Raw genomic sequence first — 17,446 nt, forward strand, 5'->3', positions numbered from 1 at the left:
GTCACAAGGGAAAACTATTTGATGCATAATGTAACGAGTTATTATATCAGGCGTTTGTAGGTTAGTAGGTAATGTGGAGTAATAAAGCTCTGGAAGAGGTAGGATATATAGCCAGATTATTGTACAGGCGAGAAGAGGCCTTATAGACGTAAATGACGTATAAAGTTTAGAGAAACATTGTATAATCTTACCCAAATAAAAATCCTGACAAAATAATTATGACATAGTCTTGCTAACAAGTTTTTTTTTTAGTAATTAATATCTAGAAAGTATCACTACAGTTAACAATACTGCGTTATACAGTATAAGAATAAATAAAGAGAAAACGTTATTATGTATTATCAAAAATAACATAACGTGTACGAAGTTTCTGATCATCCGTTCAAAACTTGACATTGGCAGAATCCGTCCTCACTGGGATCGGGAATTGTCATATAAGAAAGAGAAGAAGAAGTGTAAGAAGTATGGATACAAATCTATTCAAAAAACATCATTACAAGTATTTTTTCGTAATATAGGTAATATCACAGGTAATATAAACTATACGTAATATACTCTCACAATAACTAATCTAATTGCTGCTACGTGATTGGAAGGGGACTCATTGCCACATGCAACCGTTTCAATTGAACTTAAACGATCAATAAAATAGTATTGACAATTAGGCCTACCATTAACTGACTTCGACTTTACGAGACTGCGAAGAAACTTTATCGATTATAAATGTATATTATATTTATATACATTTATACTATCGAGTTTTAATTCATGTAATGAGTTAGTTGACTTCAAGAGATAATTACAAAATATAAGAGATTAATAAATCTCATATATTTCAGCGAAATATAGTCATAATTGGGATTTTTTTGACATATTCTATGAAATACATTAACCAGCATTAACCGCTATAAGGTACGACTATTTGCAATGCTCAGTATTAACGTTGCAATGTTACTTTTCTACAGATTTTCTTAAGAACAATTAATGTAGCCAGCATTTGTTCATATGAAAATATGTAACAAAAGCAACGATTTTAAACAATAAAACACCTTTAAATAAACCCACTCTTATATATTTATTACCTAAGAGCAAGAAAATTGTAAAATTTAATTGCCGGTTGTCTAAACTGCGTATATAAAACAATTTGTTAATGTACCTATAAAACGAATTAATTAATGCCGTCACTCGTGTAAGTTAATGGGGTTGGAGGCTCTGTGCGCGCGGCTTTTAATCAAATTTTGTAACAATTTTCAAGGAAAATAATCATATTTGCTATTTTACTTAACGATTTTGTCGAGATTAATACATTGTGTATAAGATAATATAATCTTATGTGTATCCTGTATATTTAAAATATACGTAATACTCTGTATACTAGCTGCTCGCCTGGGCTTCACCTGGATCAGCTCCCATTTCTTGTTTTTTTTAAGTAAGGGCATTCTTCCTTGTACCTTTACAAAATATGAAAATAGCCGAATAATTGGAAGAAAAAAATAAATTTCAGTAATCTTTGTACCTACCTATTATTTGTGGTTTTGCCGCAAAGTGAAGGCATGCGACTAACGACGCGATAAATTAAAATTGTTGCTGGCAGCTTAATTATATTTTTTACATAAATATGGTAAGTACATATCTAGTACATTGTTATAATCTCTATACAAAGTCCGTTCAAATAACTGCAGCCATTTACAAAATTGACCGGAAAGTTGAAAAATAAAATGTAGAGTCGATTGAATTCCAATAAATATTTTACAGTTTGTTATAACTTGCACGAGAATTCATAACGTAAATACATGGAATATAGGTTATTATATTAGATGTTTATTTGCACTAACCAAAATCAAAAAATACCTATCGCAAATACCAAAAAAGTATACAAAATCAGCTGTAAAAACAATAAATTTGAATACTAAAATATTCGTGATCACGTCCTGAATATGGAGCAACAATTACCACAAAAGAAGTGGGAAACACATGATTCAACTGTATTTGTATAGTTTTCGTAGCCTTTTAGCGTAATAAGGTTCCAGAATCTCTGAATAAGTGTGTTGTGAATAAGTTGTGCCACAGATAATATTAGTTAAGAAACTGGGACGGTGGGTTTGTTTTAAAGAACCTCTTTCATTAGTTTAAAAGTAGACATTAACATATTGTTAGGCTAGTTTTCTTAATAAAGTATATTCACGAAAGACGTCTTTAGTTAAAAATAAAACTAAAACTTTAAATTTAATTCTTTTATCAGTATTTCTTGTAAATGTGTATCAGCATCGAAAATAATAAAGTTTCATGAATATTTTAATTAAATTACACGCAAGTTATTGTAATATTAATATCCGTATTTTATTGAGTATTATTTATTATTGAGTAATTATTTATGGAAAACTAGCTGTTTCCCGGTATTTCAAAATGTAGAACTAAGAAATATCTATACTGCTACTAAAAACTCAGTTAAACATTTAGTGGAATATTTTTTTTCTACAAATATTTTTAATATCATAAATTATTTTTATTTACTTTGATACGAAAGTTCCGTGCCTAACGTTCATTTAATTGTGTATGATTACGCTTTTTGTGAAGCATGAATAATTTATGAAATAAACCTAGTCTTTGTTCCTGTATTCTGTTCATTATGTTATGTATTTTTTTTTAAACAGTAGATCATGCAATCATGAAATGACCATTTTTGTAAGTAGATGTTGATCTAAGATGTTTGTTAAGCTCGATTTAAATAAGGTTTTTTTAGGTACAACTTCATGATATTACGTAGTTAGAGCCACGGTAATAATATAGAGCTGTTCCTAAAGATAGTCCTTTAGATCATTTAAGATATTAAAATTCAAAATGTTTTTAAATTAAAATTGTAAAACAAAAGCCTGGGCGTTATTTATCACTACTACTACTACGAGTATAGTCCTAAACGCAAAAGTTTGTAAGTACACTCGTTGATTATAACCTGAATTAGTATTAGGAGAGAAACTAACTAAATAGTTAGTAATCTGTGCTAGAACTACGTTGTATAGGTACGAGTACTAGCTTTCCGCCTGCGACTTCGCCCGCTGTATCTAAAACCTAATTAATTATACTTAGAAACCTTCCTCTTCAAACACTCTACCTATTAAAAAAATTGCATCAAAATCTTTGCGTAGTTTTAAAGACTTAAGCATACATAGATAGGGATTTAGGGACAGAGAAAGTGACTTTGTTTTATACTATGTACTATGTAGTTAAGTACAAAACGAGTAGGATTAACTACGTAGTAATAATATACTGTATCAATGTTAATTTATAAAACCGCAATAAGCAATTACTGGTATGTTATTGCATACCTCATCACTCGATACGAAATATTCGTATAAATTATTACCGAAAATCCCAATAAAATTCAATCAACGCACGTTAAATGAATATTCCACGTGGCACGACATTGCAATTACGTGAAGTATGAATACATGTCAAAACTCTGATGATAATTGCCTGCGATCCAAATATTTATCAATCCTATTGGATTTAACTGAAACATGACATGTCCATTCAATTTCATATAATGTTTTAGAGTAAAATTTGTTATTCATACTACTGAACCACCCTTGTTTGTTCGGGTTTATTATATAGGCAATAGGGAAGCGTTTGACCACATTGTTGGCTGATGGTCTAAGATGGTAAGCGCTTCCCTAAAAGGTACCCGTTTACTCTACGCTTGAAGTTGAATAGTTATAGTAGATTATATCTATCTTAGTGTCTATACTAGTAATATCAAGCTGTAGAGTTTGTTTGGCTCTACTTACATGTATCGATAACCATACAATGATTAATTTTTGTATGTATACTGTAATAATATTCTTTATTGTATCTACTCGTGTGACTTTTGTGGTTTAACTGCAGGCTATGGCTGAAAAATAGCGGTGAAAGCATTGGCTTTTAGATTTTCACCAAATTCTGAGTCCATACGTCTGTTCGGCAGAAGTTCGACGACATGTAACATCTGCCAACCTGCATTGGCCAGCGTGGTGGATTATAGCCTGAACCCTCATAGAAGCTCGTGTCCCAGCAGTGGGAACATAATATATAAGAGCTGATGATAATATAATTTGATATCATAAGATGGAGTGAAACATTTTTGTTACGTTATTAGTTATTACTTATTACTAAAGGCCGCTGCATACGTGACGGGAAAATACCTCGGACGGGACGTGAGCGGGACGGGCACGTGATTGCCTCGTTCACAACGGGAACGTGGAGCAAACGCATACGCACCGTGACGTGATTCTGATCTAACGTGCTAGTGTTGTGAACAACGAAAGATGGATTTTTCAATTCAAGAATTGGCTTTAATTGCTATTGCTCTAGATGACGAAGAAGCTACGACCGTCAAGAAAACATTAACATCTTTGTAATCTACATTCTGCAAATAAAGAAATTTGAATTTGAATTTAAACTAAACAATACTGTTTTTGATTTATAAGCTTAAGATGTTTCATTTTTATATTTTTGGTAATAATGCCGCCATAAAACAAAAATATTATGCACTAAAATTATTTTGGCATTTTAAACATAAAATACGTAATTCAGAACACGATGAAGTGTCACAGGAATCATCATAGGTGAAAAGGACTAAGTATAGTTAGGAATACCACAATATATTCATTAAATAACACTTACCGTTTTCACTGTATGACAATTTCACAGCAATTTTACGCCATAAATAATTTTTATAAAAATTATTTATGGCGTAAAATTGCCATATTTTGTATTTAAATATTGTGGGTTCGCTAAATTATACAACGCTGGATAAGAGCGTACACATTCGATCAGTTTTTCGTCGTCCATTTTCGATACTTGGAAGGCGTCACTATTAATCTCTCCGGCACGAACGGAGCGACTGTGCATACGTAGCGAAATCACGGACGGGACGGGGCACGTGCGGGACGGGACGGGACGGGGACGGGCTAAACATCGTCGGCGACGATATTTTTCCCGTCCACGTTCCCGTCCCGTCGATGTTCCCGTGACATATACGTATTTGGATACATTTTGTATGCAACGATGTTTCCAAAACTTCCCGTCACGTCCCGTCCGGGTAAAATCCCGTCACGTATGCAGCGGCCTTAAGACTATTTTATAAGATTCAAAGGAGTAATGATATTTGAATATTAATGAAGATGCGTCATGACAATTATCTCGGAATCACCTTCCTCGTTTTTTATTGCAATTATTTCTTAATGAATAATTTCTCAGACCTTTCCTTGTCCATATTAAGCTAGATAATATTAGAATTTTACATTTTATTGAAAATTAATTAAACGTTTAAATTTTATACAATTTAATGATGTATGAGGTGTATGTAAATAAACTAAATTCATCCAAATATTTCCAGTATTGAAATGCTTTTGATTCAAGAATTACGTTGAATTACATATCACATATGTTATTTCAAAAATTTCTGCGATTTTACAAATCATTTACATATTTTTTAATGTAGCAATTTAAATTTAAATACGATAACCACGCCTACCCTTGTATATCAATCACCATTCATCCAAGGAAAAATGGCGGGAAAATCACATCGCGTGTTATTCTTTCAATGAATCCAAGTATTTTCTGAGCAAGGACTGTTAAAATATATAAAAGCGAGCTTCCTGAATAAATAACGTTAATAAAGTACCATCTTATCTAAGGGACACTCGTGTGATAATAAGATAAATAAACATTTATTTTGTGAAGTGAAAACGGCGAAATGTAAGTTGATCTTTTGCTCACATAGTCTGGGAACGTACCTGTAATGAAAAAAAATGTATATTAGTTAAATGTTGCCATAGTCGTAATAATATGGCATAATTAAAATTATATCAGAAAAATTAACGACAAGAAATATATTTTCACATTTTAATAATTTTTTGATTATTTATTTAACTTAAGATTTTTAAGGACAAAACATACAGTTACAGTTATTTAAATATTAAAAATTAATTTTATTAAAAAATTACTAAGAACCTAAATTGCTATCAAACGAACCATTTATTTTATATATAAACTTGCGAAGGTTTGGATATTTTACAAAGCATGTTTAACAATTATATTTCGTCTGTGTAATAATGTAACATTTTTCCATGTTTCAATTGAAATGAGAATAAACGTTCACAATGAAATAAATGTCTCGGATTATGTTATTTACGATTGATTTGAGAAAGTATTTTGTTAGCTTGTTAGTGATTGCATTTAGCTTAAATATTTTATGTTGTATTTATTTCTGACCCCAGGGATAACTACTGAATTTTTGTTAAATATTAAAATGGAATAAACGATTGCTATGTTTTAGAATTGGTTATAAATTTATTGTTCAGTAAATAAATATCATTAGCTAGGTTAATGTATCTGCAGAAGTAGAAAAATAATTACATTTATTTTATAAATAGGCAATAACATCTGTCGATACTGGCAATAAATTTCAAACTAAAAAGGAAACAATAAATTTGAATGAACGTAGTTTTGCATTGAAAATTCTTATTTATAGAATTCATGTGATGTAGCCAGATGTAGCCGTTTTTTATCTCGCTTATATCAAAGCTTTACCTTTAGGTTAGGTTTATATGAAACTAGCTTTCCACCCGCGGCTTCACCCGCGTTTTCAAATAAAAACCCGCATAGAAAGAATAATTCAAACAAAAGATAAAACAACATAATAATTGTCTGTAAAGTCGGTTTACTGACGAAAGTTGAACGTGACAACGTCCGATTGTGCTTCTTTGTCGCTCGTTCCACGCTCTCGCTTGCACTTCAAGCCTTACATGGAACGCCTCAGAGCGAGGTAACGCCGCATGAGTCATGTTTTTTCGTGCGTGCAGCCGGCTTTATCGAATTATAAGACGTTGTCACGTCAAAAATAATATAGTTAAAAACTTTTTTTTACTGTATTCTGTAACAGATACAAAATATACGCACACGGTCTTTAAACAGAAGCATATTAATGAAAACCATCTATTTCAGCATGAAGGTCTTCCTATCGCTCTTGATTCTCTCAGTGACTGCGATAGCCGCGCAAAGGTACACTGACAAATATGACGGCATCAATATTGATGAGATATTGTCCAACAAGAAGGTCCTATCGTCGTACATCAGCTGTTTATTGGATAAAGGAAGGTGCTCAGTTAATGGGAAGGAGTTAAAATGTATGTATCTTTGTACTTATAAAAATAACTTAATATAAGGCATCAGTAGTTGACACTCTATATAGCTTGTAATAATTATGATATTTGGTTATTTTATTATGTAATGCCGTTTCAAAAATGCTTCTTGAAGTCTAATTTAATAAATAATAAATGAATGTTTGTATCTATTATTACTATTTTCCTAATATAGTAAATGCGAAAGATTGTTATAAGTTTGTTACTCTATCACGACAAAACTACTGAATGGATTTGGATGAAACACTACTAGAATTACTTGATGCATATATGTAAATGAAGCCGTGCGGCACAGCCTAGTATTTTATAAGTGTACATGAGGTATGTAGAGGCAAGATAGAGCAACAAAATTCTCCTACACTTATTGCATTGCATCTTAACATTTTTTATAACGGAGACATATTGCTTGCTATGTGGAATTTCTCATTAGCAACCCCGAGTTTGGAATTGTGCCCGGGTTATAACATATGGCTCCCTCTATTAGACTTTATAGTGCTTAGAGAATACGCCTTAGAGAATAACCAGTATTTGACTTATTGTTATACCTGTTATAGAAACTCCTAGTCAAATGTCTTTTCAACCAATTTCCATCTTGACCATATGTTATCAAACTTTACACTGTCTATGTATAACATACGAAATTAATTTGAGAACTCAACAAATATTTAGGTTCCTACCTATAACTATAATAGCCCACACGACTCCAAGTCTACACTCACCAAAGTCACCAATATTTTATATTACAATATATTCGCAATTTTCTATATTTTCAGCTCACATAGCAGACGCGTTACAGACTGGCTGTAGCAAATGTACGGAACAACAAAAGCTGGGGTCCCGCAAAGTCATCCGACACATGATCAAATACGAGAAACAAGCCTGGGCCAGTCTGCAAAAGAAATATGATCCCGCTGGAAAATACGCCAAAAAGTACGAACGTGAGCTTAAAGGGATACAATAGCTAATATCCTGGTTACATTAGAATGCTAGGGTACGAAAAATCTCGAAGTATAGTCTCTTTATTTTATTGACTCTCTTGAACTTTGTTTGATAAATAGAAAATTCTGTAATAACTTGAATATGTAGCTTTAAATATCGACTGTAGATTTTTGTGTTCGAAACATGGACATTGAGTCCTTTGAAACTATTCCCACATAAATAGTTATAGGTATTAACTGTGGTATTAGATTAGTTATTGAATAATTGTACTCTGTTATGTTTGCACGTTAGTAAATGTTTTGTTGAATTATAAAATGGCACATTAATCAATGTTTTATTTCCTCCATACATCAATTCTATATTATTAGAATAAAAGTGGCCCTTGCTGGGTTTCTATAAAATATTAGTACATTTAAATATTTGTCTTTTGACTTCGGCAACACCACAGACTTAATGCCTTATGGTCATCTTATGAATGTGTCTAGACGATATGTAATAAATATATGATATTGTAATACTTGGGTCGTTGTACGTGGGTTGAAGAAGTAATAGCTTAGATTTCTATATAAAAATATAAATAAATTTTATACTAAACCCTTCCCCGAGAACCAATATATATCTATATATTTTTTAATATCTATTAAAAAAAACCCATCAAAATCCCTTGCATAGATTTAAAGATTTAAGCATACATAGACACACAACGACAGCGACTTTGTTTTATAATATTACTAGCGACCCGCCCCGGCCGACCCGCCCCGGGACATAGGGACATAGGGACATAGGGACAGGGAAAGCGACTTTGTTTTATACTATGTAGTGATGTAGTGATATGTAACAGTATATGTCTCGGATATCATTTGAAATCTATAACGCATTCTATTTCCTCAAGGATATAATAGAAATTTTCTATTTCCATTCCTCGAATTGAAATCTAATCCTATTTTAATATTTGTGCATAGAAATATTGAGAATATTTCATCTTGTAAGATGATCAGCCAATCCAGACAGACCTAATAAACATGACATTTTGATCAATTTTTAGGTAATCAGAATTTTCCATAATTACATGTTAAAGATATTAAGTAGTTCTGAATCTTCGGAATATTTTGCCTAGACATATTATGTCTATATGTATCTCTCTTAGAGTAGTGTAGTTAGGTTTAAAGGCATTTTTTCTCATTAAAACATGTACACACTTTCACAGTTGACAGTAGTGTAGTTGCAAAAAACAGTTCTCCGTAAATCCATTACTCTTTAGCCCAAATCAATACAAACAATAAGGATTAGCAAAGCAATTGGAGAAATCGAGAACAATTAACCGGCGACAGTTTAAACCGGTCGTTGACAGGTCATAAATTCAACCGTTAACGTCTACCCTACATTGTGAGGGCGTTCTAAAATTCGCTTAGCTTAATAGTTCAGATTTCCGGTTTTATTCGTGTTTGAGTTGAGTTTTAAACAATTTCTGAACCGGTAAATATTACAGCATATTGTAATTTCTATAGACAATATCAAAAAATCTAGGCTTAACAAATTAAGCTTTCTATAACATTAATATAGATACGTAAAGTTTAACAGGAACATAAACATTATAAAGTTTTGTAAGTCCTGTCTAAAACTCATTATCGTTATTATAGTTATCGTTAAAATAAACTACACGACCTTCACAGCGGTGCGTACAAAGAGACAGCTTTTACTCCCGGAGTGCCATTCATTTGAAGAGTTTCGAAAGTTTAGACACGCCACATTAAACCAAAAAGAAAGAAAGAAGAGGAAGGAAGTTCGCTTATAATGTTACGTTTATAAAAATAAATATAACAGTTAATAACGATTATGTACATTAATGTATGTACACAAGATTACAAACGAAATTTATACAAAATCTTTCATAAATTTTGATAGGCAAAATCGATTTTTATTCTGATGAGAAAATAAACAGATGGGCGATCTGATTAAGCACCAACTGACGCCTCATTAGTTGTTGAATGAGTTTATTTAAGCAATAAGGCTTGTCTATAATATTTTTTGTACTGAAAATTTTTAAACAATAGAAAAACATCCTTCTTGAGGCGGGATTCGAACCTGTGTTGTTCTCTTTACTGTTACTTTATACTCCATAAAAACCTAAATAACATTGGCAATCAAAATTTAAGTTGTCACGTAATTCCAAGCTTTTTTTTTTCGTTTTCAAAGCACTTCTGACAAACAACATGTTTACGTATTCAGCGAGCCTTAAAAACCCTGCCTAGAAAATATACAAAAGTGTAAATTATCAAATTAATTATAAAAAACATTTCTGAGTTAAAAAGCACGCGATTTCGTGGAGTTTATGTGGGTGTAACAGACTGTTTATCTTAATTAGGCTGCAAGGTGGCGTGCGGTTACAAAATTATTCACATTATATTTTCTGTCGCTTTAAAATATAACATGTATTTATTTGAGTTTAAAAATATATTTTTTTAATGACTTCTTTGTACAGTTATTTAATAAATCGCTTCAGTTTAGTGAAAATTTACCATTACGAATTTTGCGAATAAAAAATATGCATCACCATTTTTTTTATGAATTACCCTTTTTAAACTCAAGGGATTTGAGCATAGAGCATCAAAAATCATATAATACTAAAAATTATTTTCACCACTATTCTTCATTAAATTTTTGTCTACCTTAACATTAATAACGAAAGAATCTCTATACAGTAGAAGTAATCTTAAATTACTTGCTTTAGTAAGAAAATACCTCTAACAAAATCAAATTCAGCTCTATATTGTCAAAATAATTTAACATCCGTTGACAAAACGTGTGCCACCTTCATTATACGTAGCTCATAAACTTGCAAAAACTACCCTCGTTTATGAATATTTCCTACCAAGTCACATCGACATTTTCGACTCTATTCTAACGGTATAAGGTTGAAATTCAAATGTTTATAACTGAGAAGGTATAAGCCACTAATAGACGGTAACCGCAATGAACCAAAAACACCTTGGCTGTTGTTTGACGGAAAAATGTTTACGAATTATGAAGCATAATAAGGCCTGTTTTGTGGATGTAGATTTCACTGCATGGAAACATGAATAGATGAATCACCTGAATTCTGACTTAATAGGTACTAAATTAATTTTCAAATCTTTACTTGAATTGCCAATTCAATACAGTTTTGATGATTTTTTTGTGTGTACCTAAGCATCTACAAGCATTTTGTTGATTTATCTTTGACTAGCGAGATTATGCCTTCCTCGATAAATGGGTTATCTAACACCGAAAGAATTTTTCAAATCAGACCAGTAGTTCCTGAGATTAGCGCGTTCAAACAAACAAACTATAATATTAGTATAGTATATAATATTAGTATAGATGAACATCAGCTATATTAACCGATATTTTGCTTGATACCTTTACATAATATAAAAAATTGGTTCACTTTGTGCTATTATTACAACACATAATTAATAAAATATATCTACTCTTTGTGACATACCTATAATTATTACCGAATCAAATATAATTGAATTTTTTATAACACACGTCGTTTCATACCAAAATACTATTCAATAACAAACTTAACTACAAATAAATCCGTATCATAATGAATGTGTTATATGAAAATAGCTATGAAAATATAGCCTTTTATGCCGCAAGTGTCATATAAACAGCACATTATAATGATTTAAACGTTATTTTATCGCTTATCTTGAAATTTAGTAAGTACTAAAACCATTTTGTGGTGTGCAAAATGTGTTTGTAAAAAAACTAAGAAAATCATGACGCCTTGAGTTTGTTTTTAAATATGAGAAAGTTTCATCAAAATCGATTTAGACATTCAGGTCAAAATGGTAGATACACGAGTAAAATACAATAGCAGGTAGGTATATTTTTATAAGAACAATGTATTTACTAAATATGTTTAACCAAATATAAAACAAACTTATAAATAACCTCAAAATTAATTAATCGTTAAAAGCTACATCAGATAAAATTATAAAACATGTAATGTAAAATGCTTAATTGCAAAGTAAAATGCATTAAAACTCATGAATTTATGAACGCTATACGGCGCGGGTCAGCTTACACTGGTCAAGGTGAGTACAGTCGTTTAACTTTTTTAACGCGATTCTGCCGTTCCATATAATTAACGTCATACTGGGGCTTCACTGGAAAAGAGATTCCATTATTTTAGCGAATTTTTGAACGCGGAGCTTTATTTTACAGTTTAATGATGATTTCGTTGCGCGATACCCATCTTAAATGTGTTTTTTACATTCAATTAAGACGTATGGCAAATTGTAGCATATTTTGGAGGAGGCTTCACTGAATAGGATGGATGGTCCGTTAATGTTCAAAGGGAAGAAGGAGGAAAATGTTTCCTTATAAAGAGAATGCTTGTTACAACAATTCAATTTGCTATTTTTCAATACAAGTAGACGATAGTAGCCTAAACATAAGTGGGAAAAATCAAATTCTCTCATACAAAAGTCTTTACAAAGGTTTTTAATTCCCAAACAACAACCTATATCAACAAAATACAAAAGTTCATGTGAGTGTCAACCTTTATTGTTTCATGAAATCTCAATCGATTTCAATTTCACACTAGCTTAACAAGATGGAAAAGCCATTAACTTTTTGCTTTGATCTATACAAAACTACACGTGAAAGGACGCTGATTGGTTGATTTTATCAACGCACATACCATACCGTTGGGCGTAGAATCTAGTAGGTATGGATTAAGGTAATTAATAATTATGATCGAAATTTCGATAGTACATCTAGAGACAATTTATGGTTTCCTCTATTTTTACCTTTCGCTTAATATGTTGATATGATGTCATTATAAACGAACACATAGGTATTGTGTGTCTATATTTTAAGTTTAAAAATGTATTCCCGCCACTTGATTAACCAGAAATAGTATTAATACGGACCAAAATATATACTAATCAAAATAAAGCAGAGGCTTCCATTGATTTTACCTGTAAAATAATTTATTTTAAATACTCCTTGGGAATAACCCTTTATTCTTACCTTTTGTATTCCTGATTGAAGAACTGTTGAAATAAAACTCTTCAATAACGAATCTATAGATATATTGAATTACAAAGGAAACCTATTCAATAGGTCTCGTAAAAGTCATTGAAAACTGTAATGAAACATTTCTAGAGCTGTTGAGATTTATGAGGATATAATCTTTATTATTTTACTTACTGATTTTTCATTGCTTTATAGTTACAACTACATATCAAAATATAGTTTAGCGTTACTTACATCGTTTCGGCTACGCTACGACACTTCAAAATAAATGTTACGGTACTTTTTCGAACAGTCAATCTTTCAATCTTTAATGATAGTATGGTAAAATATTATTTTCTTACAATGTAGGCTTTGTAAAACTTGTATGTCACCAAGAAGAATCGTTTACTTAAATAATACACCGTATTTATATTTTAACAAATAATTGAAAGACCTGAACATGAATACTTCACATCAGTTTTAAAAGAGAATTTTTTCATTGACCATTCTGTAATCACGCGACCAGTTTGGTTGATCCTTGCACCTGGTTCAAATACGATATTCTGAAAGAACTGTGAGCCGATGATAGTTCAAGTTACACTGGACGGTTTGGCACAAAGACTACGGCCCTAATTCGGTCAGTTCAATTAGTTTGAGTCAATGTTAGTACAGTTTTTTGGGAACAATTGTAGGTACAATGTACATAGTTAGGCTTAAATACAACTTTAAATAAAATAGACTTATAATATTTGATCTCCAGATAAACTTACATAAAGCATTCATAATCCAATAGAAATTCCGATTTAGTTCTACTTTGTTTCTATTTGCGTTAATGTTAACTTTTTTTTTAATATTTCTCCTTCGATAATTTAATCACTACATCTTCAACTTATTACTTGATTGTTTATCCTGAGTTGGCAGAAGCAAATGCAAATATTACTGTGTACAACGATTCTTCCATTTCCCAAATAAAGAAAATTGTAGTCCGTGGTCAAAGCCTATAAAAAAAAGACGTGTGGCACTCGGGGACTGCCGCGGTAAAGCCACAGCTATTGCATGCTATGCCTTCAAGCCACACCTCCGCGCCCGTCGGAGTGGGGAGCGTGAGGTTTTTCGTTACGCAATTTCTGGATTCGGTCCCCGCGCTCAAGGCCCGCGATAGAAGCTATGCAATAGCTTAAAAAATTAGAATGCAAAATATAGCGTTGACATAGAGACACTAGGTACATCTATTTGCGTGTACTAAACACCTATAGTTTTTCTATACACGCAAAAAAGTGCTTACCCGTTAAAATTATAACCCAACAATTTATGCTAATGAGCCTCGGGAACAATATGTCGTGACATTTATTTTTTGTACTAATAATAAAGAATGAAAAGTGAAAAATTTTGGTCAGTAATGTTTCATAGATATTTAGGTTGACGGTTTATGAAGTTAACAGTTCACTTGTTATCACTTAACTACATTTTTATAGCAATACAATGAGCGTGAGCTTTTAAAATTTATAACTAGCTATCCCGGCAGATGTCGTTCTGCCTTTCCCTTATCACTTTGAGGTAAGTATATGAACACAAAATTTCATGAGAATCGTTATACTTAGCCGTTTCGGAGGAGTTTAACTTCAAACACCGCGACACGAGAATTTATCATATTGGAATATTGTAGAAATTTGCGGCATAGTTTAGATACTGACTAATGTTTAAAATCTTGGCACTAGTTTCACAGAGCGTAGAATACTACTTCCATACCTAAGAACCTTGTTGAAAGATGATAAGGATATTCTATTAAAACCTCGCTTCTGCGTCTATGTGCGTATATGTTAACAATAAATATACATATAATCATCCCTACTAATATTATAAATGCGAAAGTAAAGCTCTGTCTGTCTGTCTGTTACGCTTTCCCGCTTAAACCACTCAACTGATTTTGATGAAATATGGCACAGACAATCTTTAGACCCTGAGAAAGAACATACGCTACCTTTTATCAAAACACGTATCAAGCTAGTATACATATAAAACCTGTTCTATAACAATATTATAAACGAGAAAATTACGTTTTCGCGCAAAAACAGCTTATCGGATCTGTATGACATTTGATAGAAAGATACATTGTAGTCTGGATGAGCACATAATCAGCTACTAAGAACAACATAACTGCCCAAAAACCAAATAAAAAATACTTATCTCGATACATATTAAAAATTTCCTTCATGAGTAGGTACCTATACACATTACGTTACTAGGAAGTCATATTGTTATCTACAGTGAAATTAGTGAAAAGCGAAGCCGATTTATTGAAACCTTACCATAGATAGACTGGGGTAGAAGCCTTTAAAAATAATGAAAAGATAAAAAAAATCGCAGTCGGATGAAACCCATTAGAAAAGGAGGGGAATATGATGAAAATAAAAGGAAAAATAAATTACGGTCAATCCGAGTTCGGGAAGTGGGAGGGGGGAGCTTTTAAGAGAAAAAAATGTTTTCTCCTGATTTCCGACAAAACTACAAGTCCTATAGAAAAAAGTTCAATGGCAAAGTTGTAGGTAATTAAAAGTTCTACAACTTTTGTATTCACAATTTTTTCACATAACCTCAAAATTTAGGTGAAAAATTCAAAAACCAAGTTTTTGGTCTTTTATTTTTATCTACTCCAAAATTTATTTTTTTTCTACGAAATTTGGTGGACCCTTACTTTATTATGTCCGAAATACACTGTAATTTATTTGATTGGAAATATTTATTTTTTCGCCTTATTTTGAATTAATACCAAAAAAACAACCTAATTTTCAATCGAAAAGTCACCCGTCAAAATATCAGCTTTTTTCAAAAACTTGGGGTGCCTTTTATTCATTGAAATCTCTAAAAATAAAATTAGAGATAGCCGATACAAGAGAAGATATAGAGTTCGAGAAGTGTGCCTGATTTAGTAAAAGCTAATTTTCACACTGTTTGTATGCATTTCCTGAGAACATTTACTATGGTGGTGTTTATTTTTTTTTACACCATATGAAAGTAGAGATTTCAATGAATAAAAGGCACCCCAAGTTTTTGAAAAAAGCTGATATTTTGACGGGTGACTTTTCGATTGAAAATTAGGTTGTTTTTTTGGTATTAATTCAAAATAAGGCGAAAAAATAAATATTTTCAATCAAATAAATTACAGTGTATTTGGGACATAATAAAGTAAGTTTCCACCAAATTTCGTAGAAAAACAAATAAATTTTGAAGTAGATAAAAATAAAAGACCAAAAACTTGGTTTTTTGAATTTTTCACCTAAATTTTGAGGTTAGTGAAAAAATTGTGAATACAAAAGTTGTAGAACTTTTAATTACCTACAACTTTGCCATTGAACCTTTTTCTATAGGACTTGTAGTTTTGTCGGAAATCAGGAGAAAGCATTTTTTTATCTTAAAAGCTTCCCCCTCCCGCTTCCCGAAATCGGATTGACCGTAATTTATTTTTCCTTACATTTTTATCATATTCCCCTCCTTTTCTAATGGGTTTCATCCGACTGCGATTTTTTTTTGTTTCAAAAATTATCTACTCTAGTCTAAGAACAGTACTTACATTTAATCATTTATTAGGTGAAAATTGTTCATTCAATATGAAACCCAATTGAATTAATATCATTACATGTTAACTGAACAAGATAATTCACGATTAACAGAGATTACACATAAATGAATATAATGATATATTAGGTACCTACATTTCCGAATTAACTCCTATAATCCGGATAATGTAATTGAGATTATATTAGATGTGTTTGTAAACGGATTTGGTAATGATCTACAATTAATTTGATTGAATTTCAGATGGTGTAATAGTTGCAATTACTGTAGAGTCCGTGTTAAATATCTAGATATTGTTATTTTAATTTTTTCAAAATATATCCTGAATATTAAATTCAACATCATACAATATACATTTAAAATGTTATTTTATCTTGTTAAATAAAATAAAAATTGTTACTTGAACTTCTTCTTACCATAATGTTTATATATAATTTTATTTATAAACTTGCGGTCTGCCCCGGTTTCGCCCGTGGTACCTACATGTTTAAACTATCCTATCTCTCAAGTTGGATCGAACTGCACATGGTGTGCGAATTTTATTATAATCGGTTAAGTGGTTTAGGAGTCCATTGAGGACAAACATTGTGACACGAGATTTATTAAGATTAAATCATTTAACGCGGAACAATATGTTTAAACTTTAAATACTGCTTTCTTTCCTTACTCCAGTAAGTAGTAATATAATCCCTATTCGTAGAAGTATTTTGTAAAATTATGATGTTGAATAATATTCACTA

At 31.5% G+C, this 17,446-nt stretch overlaps 2 protein-coding genes across 4 annotated transcripts in view; one reads left to right on the forward strand and one right to left on the reverse strand.

Moving 5' to 3' along the window:
* Trpm (transient receptor potential cation channel, subfamily M) overlaps nt 1–17,446 on the reverse strand; it is a 172,231-nt gene that overhangs the window by 91,214 nt on the left and 63,571 nt on the right. The window lies entirely within an intron of this gene.
* On the forward strand, nt 6,986–8,356 carry LOC149901677 (allergen Tha p 1-like). Its single transcript, XM_090110851.1, has 2 exons — nt 6,986–7,166; nt 7,955–8,356. Exons 1-2 carry the CDS (start codon nt 6,986–6,988, stop codon nt 8,140–8,142), a joined length of 369 nt encoding a protein of 122 aa, XP_089966977.1. The 3' UTR covers nt 8,143–8,356.

Source organism: Colias eurytheme, chromosome 16, assembly GCF_061535395.1.
Source record: "Colias eurytheme isolate Ceu_HAF_F1 chromosome 16, ilColEury1 Martin Lab GWU primary, whole genome shotgun sequence".
NCBI classification, from domain to species: domain Eukaryota; kingdom Metazoa; phylum Arthropoda; class Insecta; order Lepidoptera; family Pieridae; genus Colias; species Colias eurytheme.